This window comes from Anopheles coluzzii, chromosome 3 (assembly GCF_943734685.1).
Source record: "Anopheles coluzzii chromosome 3, AcolN3, whole genome shotgun sequence".
Taxonomy (NCBI): domain Eukaryota; kingdom Metazoa; phylum Arthropoda; class Insecta; order Diptera; family Culicidae; genus Anopheles; species Anopheles coluzzii.
Genome location: NC_064671.1, coordinates 61,914,762 through 61,925,089, shown reverse-complemented (window position 1 = coordinate 61,925,089; position 10,328 = coordinate 61,914,762). Strand labels below are relative to the sequence as shown.

The following is a 10,328-nucleotide window of genomic DNA, read 5'->3' as shown; positions in this document are numbered from 1 at the left end:
GAATAATTTAACTTATTTCATCACAAAAAATCAAGCATATAAATGCTTTGTATATTATTTAAAGATACATTATGTTCTATTTTTCTCTCAAATGTGCTCTCTTCTAATCATGTTTCAATTATAAAACATATTACCAAAAGAGAAAAGTTTGCAGAATTAGTATTCTTTGTATAATTCTATATTTATGAAATTGTAATTACCAAACATGTATATTTTTTTATAATATTGACTAAAAAAGAATATTTAATTAAAAATCTTCTAAAAAAATTAATGGAAAAATATTTTTTCAATGTTCAACAGCAGAAAAATTCCATTGAAAAGGCGAGTTGGCAACCTTAAAACAATATTTAAAAAGAGTAAACTAGATTTTAAAAATCACATTTCTTCACTACTTACTTTAATGGATTTCCAAGTCTCTTTCGAATGTGCACAACATTCTTCACCACCTCCCAGATGTGTTTCAACAGCTTTCAAATGATGTATTTGCCTCAACATAAAATTACAATTCTTACACATGATTTTCAACAAAAAATTAAGAACTGTCAAACTCAATCCAGCTTGAGACGTGTTGAAAATCATGTGGAAGAATTGAACAATTATTGTGATACAAATACAATATTTGACAGCTGTTGAAAAACATCTCACTATCGATGAAAAATGTTGTTGACATTGGAAATTTGCTCGGAAACCCTGTAAGACTAATGTCCGTACGTTTGTACAAAATTTGATACTTTCATTTTCAATTCAACAAATGTTATTGAAGTTTTAGTTTGAAAAAGAATAACATACAACATGTATTAGGTTCCCGGGTATGCCGGTCGTAGAGGTGAAGGTGTAAATTAGGTCATTGAGACATTGCCGGTTAACGGAACTTATTAAATAATGTGTGAACGTCCTTCCATAACGGTATCGATGTGTTTCGTGCCCCATCTGGTTGATTTCCCATCCTTAATAATCCTTTTCTTCGTACACACATATGTGTGTGTGTGCCAGTTGTGTGGGAAATTGCAAGGGAGAAGGTCAATCGACCACGAATATGTGCGTGAGTGATACAAATTGTAAACGCTCCCCTGGGAATCATTCCCATGTGTTTGATACGATGTATAGTTTCCATATTTTTTTTTAAATTGTAGATCAGTTCAGTGAATGTTACATGCCGTGTAACATTTTAAGTGTGTAGATAGATTGAAATTCATTCCTTTTTTCCACAAAGCTAGCTATTAGTCCTTTTTTGGTTTCATGCTGTCTTCTCTGTCCTGTATTTAATACAAGTGCGTGTATTATTTGGTATTAAAATCTTTTCTTCAGTTGCACGTACGATTAACTGCAGATAATATATGAATATGCAAACATTTTGGTGCACTAAAAACGCGCCTGAAAATAGATTCCCCTTCTCGTTCTCGTGTTCACATTGTCTTAAGTTTAGATTGTACCAGCAGTGTAGTGTTATTCAAAGTTCATTTAAAAAAGTTCACACAGTCACCGTGAGAGAGAGAGAGAGGTTTAAGCTCTAAAATCTTACATCAAGAGATCACATCGAATAGTTCATTATGATTATTCGTACATTTGGCGTGTAACGATCAGCGAGTGCGATCGTTAACACAAGGAAACACCCTTACACACTAAAGCCAACACGAAAAAGGTGGTGATACTAGTGGCGATGTAGCATCCGGACACGTCTTCGCACCTCCTGCGGTGATCCATTGCTCGGCATGGGACCCGAATTCGCCATATCCACATCCCAGAACGCATCGATCGACGTGCGCCGTCCGTAGGTTGGCTGTACCGCAGCAAAAGTGCTTGCCGCTCCACCACCACCACCACCCGCCACTGCCAGCTGACTTCGCATCAGCGTCGGAACGGATTGACGTCTCAGCAGCGGTGCCGGAATTGATTTCCCCACCAGTGACCTTCCGACCGGTGCTGACGGCGGCGGCATCATCGGCGTATCCTCCATGCGTGCAAACGTGGCCGCTGACTCATCGACCGAGCGCTGTATGCTCATCGACGGTTGCGAGTAGTGTTGCTTCATCATACGAAACTGCTTTTGCTTTTCCCTTATCAGGGCCTGATAGTTCTGCAGCGACAGACGACGCTGAGCATCCTCGCGCCTACCGCCCGTCCCGGTAAGATGTTTAGCAATGTCGACACCGGCCGCCAGCAGCAACACCACCAGCACGGACAGAAACACGTAAATCGAAGAGTTCGGTACACTATTGTCCGGCTCGGGGTCCTTTCGCTTGCCCCGCTCGCCGCCCGACTGCTGCTGTAGTACCGTGCTCTTGTAGTGCAGACCTTCCGGTCCGTCTCCGGCCATTCTCCGCCGCACGGTCGTCGTACTTTTCGACCCAAACACAAAGAACACTTCCACATCGAGACATCGTCCCGGGTACTGCTTGGAACGGTCCCACTGCCAGCTCGGTTCCCCACCTTCCACCTCCCAATCCAGATAGGAAAAGTCGAGGAAAAACGATTCCCCAACACTCTCCACCGGATGTGGTCGGTTGAGTGCTCCGGTACGTTTCAGTTTCGTGGCAGCCCGAACCGATGCCTCCCGTTCGCGGCTCACATGGATACGGTTTTTGTAAAAGTTTAGCACAAACACGAATATCAGAAACGTTACACACGAGTACAGGTGCTTGTACGCGGTCGACATTCTGCTCGGTCCATCGAGAACTGGGCAGAACAGGTGTGAAGATATGGGCTGCAATCGATTCACCTTCACACTAAAAATCGATATCGTTAAACGGCTGATAAGAGAGCGATTGTGTGACGGACTGTTGTTACTGCTGCTGCTGCTGCTTGCCTGTGTCGGCCTTCAGGGAAGGTCGTACGTATCGCGGTGCGGTGCTGCTCACGAGGATTTATCTTTCAGAACAGGTGCCATTGCACCACTACCACTCGAACGTCACTTTTGCACATTACAGGTGGTTGCACCACTATACTATCTCTGGTCAGCGCGCGTCGTTTGCTCGCCCGACCTCGGAGAAGCGTTCTGTTTGTGGACGAGCGCATCATGTTTTCCCCTTTCTCTGGCTCTCACGGGGGAAAAGTTTGTTTTCCCCGGCCCCTGCTGGTGACATTGCAATTGGCTATTGGACATGCGCGAAAGAAACGAGCGAGCGTCCGTCTCTTGTCGGTTTATTTATAATAGATTTGATTTTTGGAACGGCGCCATCAAAACATTCCTTTTCATGTGTGTACTAACACTAAGATTATTTTGCTGCTCAAATGAAATAGTGATAATATTACTCTTTTTTCTCCTCTGTTTGGTGTTGTGTCAGGCGGTTTCGAGTTCATGGAGAGCGAGAGAAAAGCAAATTGTGTTTAGCGCATGCAACGGAACACATGTTTTGCTTACAGCGCAAAAAACGCGCCAAACAAGAAATGTCACGCGTTGCTAAAATACCGTTGCATAGTGTAGACAAGATGGACATACAAATTATCTTCTTTTTTTTTAGATATTTTTTGTGTTTTTGCTTCTGGTTCTCTCTTCGTAATTATTTAAAAGCATTAATTTTTAGTATTGGGATAGTTTGAATGTTATTTATTGCACTTCTAGTGCCAGTGGCGTGAAATTTCAGGATCGGTGTAATTTTTTTATTACACTATTGTATAGGAATGGGGTAAGTATTTTAACCATGCGCGAAAAAACAAAGCATTATACGCCTAGAAGTATAGCATAGCAATATGATTTTTGATTCTTTTTTCAAAAAAAAAAATTATTAAACTTTTAATGAAACATGTAATTTGTAAAAAAAATAAATTATTCAAACCAAAATAAGTTCGATGTAAGAGAAAAAATTTAAAAAAACATAAGTAATCTCCGAGTTCCCAAGGGCCGTGTCTGTGCCTAGTGCCTAGCATGCGATTTTAACGTTTAACGATTATGAATAAATAGTTTGAAGTTGTTCCTACAAAACACCACACAATTAGTTTGATAGATAACATCGGATGCGGCGTCCGACGAAATTAATTTTTTTTTTATAAACGTCCGACGTTATCTATCAAATCCCACATCAAATTTTGACAGGCCTTCAGATAAAATCGCATCCGATGGAGCACAGATACTGGCCCTAAGCCAATAAAACCAGTGAGTGTTTATCTTTACTTTTATCAATAAGCGTTGTCGGCAAGCGTGTACAAATATAAGATGCGATTCAATATTAGGGCCGAATTAATTTCTATTCTCGTTCCCGTCGTCCAAAGCTGTTGTAAATTTTTCATAAAAATTTGCGATCTTACCCAGGTTTAGCTGTCCCTTCTAAATAATAATAATAATAATAATAATAATAATAATAATAATAATAATAATAATAATAATAATAATAATAATAATAATAATAATAATAATAATAATAATAATAATAATAATAATAATAATAATAATAATAATAATAATAATAATAATAATAATAATAATAATAATAATAATAATAATAATAATAATAATAATAATAATAATAATAATAATAATAATAATAATAATAATAATAATAATAATAATAATAATAATAATAATAATAATAATAATAATAATAATAATAATAATAATAATAATAATAATAATAATAATAATAATAATAATAATAATAATAATAATAATAATAATAATAATAATAATAATAATAATAATAATAATAATAATAATAATAATAATAATAATAATAATAATAATAATAATAATAATAATAATAATAATAATAATAATAATAATAATAATAATAATAATAATAATAATAATAATAATAATAATAATAATGATAATGATAATAATAATAATAATAATAATAATAATAATAATAATAATTCGGACAAATTTCGGACTAAAACAAATTTCGGACCCAGTTCCGAAGGGTAGGTTAAATCCGACAAGCCGGAACCGCCCGGAATTGTCCGGAATCGTCTGGAATCGTCGGAATCGCCCGGAATCGCCCGGAATCGCCCGGAATCGCCCGGAATCGTCTTCAATCGTCGGAATTCCGTTTCATTTCATGTCATTTATTCAGTGCATAACCTAATACAAATACAGTGGAACGTCGATTATCCGGGCAGCTCGGGACCGGACGGTTGCCGGTTAATCGATTTGCACGGATAATGGTCCAAAAAATGTCATTTTCATACAAAAATTTTTTTATTACTAGTTTTTTATTAGTTTTATGAGTAATTCAACTTCAATAAATCGATTAATCGTTATTAAAATATTATTTTAATCAATAGCTATAGGTTTAACAACTGTTCATGAACAAAAATGATTTTCGAAAATACCCTGAGACACTACAGAGCTGCACAAAAATCTGGTTGCCCACTTGACTATCGCTGCAAATGTTCGCTGTACGTTTGAACAGCTGTCACATTTAAGCGCACGGTTAAGCCGCCCGCCGGTTAATCCGCCCCCGGATAATCGACGTTCTACTGTAGATACAAACAGTAACACAAGATGCTAGCGTCCATATCGAACGATATTGAGGAACTCAGTGCGCACATTCCTGGCTTAAATGTACGACAGACAGCATTGACATATGCGCGGCGGCCGGAACGTGAACTTGAATCGTCTGGAATCGTCGGAACAGTCGGAATCGACCGGAATCGGCTCTACTATTCACTACTATCGATTGACTACGATTCCGCACCATTCCGGACGATTCCGGTCGATTCCGGGCGATTCCAACCAATTCCGGTCAATTCCGACTGTTCCGACGATTCCGGACGATTCCAGACGATTTCAGACGATTCCGGACGATTCCGGTGGAACTAGCGATTCCTTCTCTCTGGAATCGGAATCGGTATCATACTTGCCGGAACCGGAGCGGAACCGTGGGTGCGATCCGCAGAACCCATCTCTAGTCCGAACCACTTAGGCCCGTGTCTGTGCTCCATCGGATGCGATTTTATCGGAAGGCCTGTCAAAATTTTATATGGAATTTGACAGATAACGTCGGACGTGCGATTTCGTCGTACGACAGAATCAAAAAATTTTGATTTCGTCGGACGCCGCATCCGATTTTATCTGTCAAACTAAATGTGTGGTGTTTTGTAGGAACTATCTCAACTTAATTTTTCATAATCGTTATATTATTAAAATCATCCAAATAATCGCAATATTATACGAAAAAGCGTTTGACAGCACGTGCGATAAAATCGCATGCGATGGAGCACAGACACGGGCCTTAGGCCCGTGTATGTGCTCCATCGGATGCGATTTTATCGGAAGGCCTGTCAAAATTTTAAATGGAATTTGACAGATAACGTCGGACGTGCGATTTCGTCGTACGACGGAATCAAAAATTTTTGATTTCGTCGGACGCCGCATCCGATTTTATCTGTCAAACTAAATGTGTGGTGTTTTGTAGGAACAATCTCAACTTAATTTTTCATAATCGTTATATTATTAAAATCATCCAAATAATCGCAATATTATACGAAAAAGCGTTTGACAGCACGTGCGATAAAATCGCATGCGATGGAGCACAGACACGGGCCTTAATGCGAGATTGTATGATATGTAAACTCTGTAGAACATGCTTGAAAACTTGCTTATAATTTGAATTTAAAAATCATACAGAAAAAACAATACAGGCATCTCGATCAATGATGCTAAAAAGATGCAAAATATCATATGTCTTACGAATTTCTTCTTGTTCTTAAGTTAAATATCCTACAAACCAATGTAAATAAAGATTTTTAGATTAAAAAAATGCTTTTCAGAAAAGTACAGTCGAGCGCCGATTATCCGGGCTCTTCGGTACCCGACCTCGCACGGATAATCGAAAAACACGGATAATGAGTCAAAGTATTTTTTTATCACATATTCCTGTTTTTTTTAAATATATTCTATGTTTTGGTAAAACCTTGCCAGTTTTTTATAAACTTCATGTTTTTCCGATGATAATATTCGAAATGTGCCATGAATAATAGCGTTTTTGGTTAAGAAAATGGCTCTGATAACCGTTTTTTTTTTTCAAATATCCTCTTCAGCACGCAATGTCATCTTTGTATTGAACTGTCATTTTTCAACAGCACTGAAAAAACGGACAACCGGATAAAAGGTACCCGGATAAACGGCGCTCCACTGTAAATTCCATCATAAAAAGTCAGATCCGTCACATCCAGAGTGATGTGTATGAAGTAAATCATCTATTTTATAATTTATTTAAAAAACAGGAGGAATACGTATTTATATCAATAAAACTAATTTTGAAAGCATTCAACCTTATTTTTTTAAAATATATAAAATAATTTTTAAACAAGCATTTGATCTTCTCTATCCCCAGTGTGCATTTGAAGAAGTCAATCCATAGGTATAGCTACGTTTAAAAATTCCTAACGAATTGTAGAAGAGGAATAAGCGGGGAGGAAGAAAAGGGCTTTATTTACCTGGCGCATCGCATCGCGTTGTTTTCTTTCTGCCGCGTATCTATACGCAGGGCTCGCGTTCGGCTTCGTGTGCTTTTACATATCTGATTTCGTGTACAAAAAGTGCCCATTACCCTCCTGTTACTGTGTGGAGGCGTTCGCAACCACACAACCACAACAAGCGGCCTGGTGTCGTCACATTCTAGAAGGTCATCAAAGTGTTATTACAACAAAGTTGAGCTTTACTGCATCGATCCCGTTAAAGCAGTGGCGGATGCGTGGTGGCCAGAAATAGTTACCGAAATAGCGGAGGAACGATTGTTTGGATACCACGCGTGGGTTGGTATCGAAAGCGAAAACTAAGCAGTGTGTGTAGGTTGCAGCAGTGTGATTCAGCTAAATGCACCACACCACCGTAAACACGCACGCCGCCATTCCACGCAAGCGCATTCACAGCACATCGAGCGCATCACATACCGTTTGTGAGCGCGCGTGCTAGTGTTTGTGTATTTTTATTACAAACTTTGTTCCAATTCAGTGTGCACCGGTTCGTGACCCATATCGAATCGAACGAAAAACAGCCAATTTGAAGTATAATGTCGTCTTCAATACACGTCGAGAGTGCGGCACAGAATCACAACAACGGAACAGCAGCTGGCGGCGGTATAATGCCCGTCGGGGCGGAAAAATGGTACGGCAATGGGACGAAAGGAACGGCCGATGTGCAACCGCACCAGCGTCCTCGAAGGCTATCGTTCAACGGGTCCGATATGGAGCTTTCCGACCTGAAGGGTGTGCAGGGAGCGCCATCCGACCGGGAGAAGAATGCCATCGACACGAAGCAAACGCTGATCTTGCTGGCCGTCGCCACAACGCTTGCGGTTTCCATCAAATATCTGCTTCCGTCCTTCGATCTGGGTTAGTACCATATACAAAGGGTGCAGGGAAAAGGTTGCAATACATCCACTATGTGTGTGTGTCTGTATTGAGTAACTATTTACATGTGAGATATTCATCCCACTGTTGGGTTGGGAGGAGGGCCATGTGCGTCCACCTTCCCGTCGGTTCGGTTCGTGGTGTGCCGTCCGTTTGTTTGTGTTTGCATTCGGTCGAATGCGTGGCAGTTGCCGGACGTGCCGCGATGTTTTCGAGAGGGTTTGATGAAATCATCAGCTTCAGTTCCTCAATCTCCTCCCGTACAAAGCTTGCATGTGTAGTCATCTAATCTTGTGCCTTTATAAATAACCTCGGTTTCGGTACGTTCCGTTTAATACACGCCTTGGTGTTTTGTAAGATACGGCGAGCTTAATCTAATTTGTATGATAAACCAATCGTTATCAGGTCCTAAACTAAAAACGAGATACTAAACATTCTTTTCCGTATCTTCCCCCTTACACACAGAATCATACCGATCGATCGGTTCCCGAGTCGTCGCAGTGGTGGATAATGTGTGGCAAGATTTCCTAACCCGGTGTACCCGTGTCCGGCTGCCGACCTTTTCGTGGAAGATGGAAAACCTTCTCCAGCAGGCTGGTGCGGTGTCGCATACGCTGTATGCGGTCGCTTTCGGGCTGCTGCTTTCGTCGTTTACCTGGTACATCATCTACCTGGACAGCAGCATTCCGGGGGTGAATCCACCGACACCGTTTTCGGCCTCGAAGAAGCGGTATGTATTTGTATATTACATTTTTGTACGGGCCCTACCCGGGTGGGTAATATAATTAAAGACTTTAAAATTACAAATTTTCCCTAGTTTAATGTTCAAGAAATAGTGCACTGAGTATTTAACGTAACTGTTGCTCGGTTATTTTCTTATTGAGTGCTTCACGTCCAAGTGCTCCTAGTCAATTACGGCTTTAAGATTTAAGAGATTAAATATTTATTTATTTATTTATTTATTTAGTTATTTATTTATTTATTTATTTGTTTGTTTATTGGAAACAATCTATTGCAAGACAATTAGTTTAAATTGTGGTCATGTATGCAATCGTATGAATCGATTTATCTAAGCAAAAATCAGTTAATACTATGTTCAACTAGGAGATGGAGCTAATATGGCTTGTGCCAAGGAATTGTATGAGACTCTTACTTAATTTGACAAGTCAAATTCTTCAAACAACACCTGAAAGTTAACAATAGCATACAGATTGAATACTCACAGTAATATTTCATCCACATTCAATCACACATAATTAGTAATAATAATTAATGGATTGAAAATATTCATTAGTCTAATTTCCCAATCCTTTTTGTAGCTACCGTGGTGGACCACCTAGCAAGGAACGCCGGTTTCACCTACCCTACATAACGGCCCTGCTGAGCGGCGTGGTTGGATTCTTAATTGTACTTCTCGTCAATGAGTAGGGCACGCATCGTGGACCATGGAGAATAACGTCCCCATATAAAACAAAACGCCAAACCCTGTGTGCCCGCTTCGCTCCGTAAAGTGCCTCCATGAGCTCTAGTATGAAACGCAGGGCAGCTACATATAATATTGCTTTCGCATTCCGGCAGATGATGTAAGGCGATGAGATTTTTTTGGAACTGTGCAATCCATTTGCATCAACCATCGTGGCGTACACCGCATTACTCGTTTATCTTATTTATTTCTATCTATTTTTTTTACTAATTATTACGCTTTAACATTTCGTTTCTTTTTGCAACGAAAAACGGACTAACGTGCGTATGTGAAGCTAAACTCGGGTGTTGTTTTAGTCTACGTTAGAAAGTAGAATAATCAACTTGTATTTTAAGGCTTTTGTTGGTAGTTTCATTTTGTAAATAACAACTAAATCATCACGTGTACTTCTAGGGACAAAAAAAGTTCATTTATAGTTTTCGTTTTTACAATCATAGTGCATTTAGTACAAACAATTGTCGTAATAGTGTCTCAATTAGCCGATTGTGCTGTAACGGCACCCGCAAGCGCCGTTTTGAATGTAATAAATTAAAGATAAAAATAGGAACCGCAA

The 10,328-nt window shown here is 39.3% G+C and overlaps 1 protein-coding gene across 1 annotated transcript; it reads left to right on the top strand.

Moving 5' to 3' along the window:
* Positions 1–7,348: 7,348 nt before the first annotated feature.
* On the top strand, positions 7,349–10,322 carry LOC120958441 (uncharacterized). The gene is made up of 3 exons (XM_040381266.2): positions 7,349–8,274; positions 8,758–9,022; positions 9,612–10,322. Exons 1-3 carry the CDS (start codon positions 7,953–7,955, stop codon positions 9,718–9,720), a joined length of 696 nt encoding a protein of 231 aa, XP_040237200.2. The 5' UTR covers positions 7,349–7,952; the 3' UTR covers positions 9,721–10,322.
* The last annotated feature ends 6 nt before the right edge of the window (positions 10,323–10,328 follow it).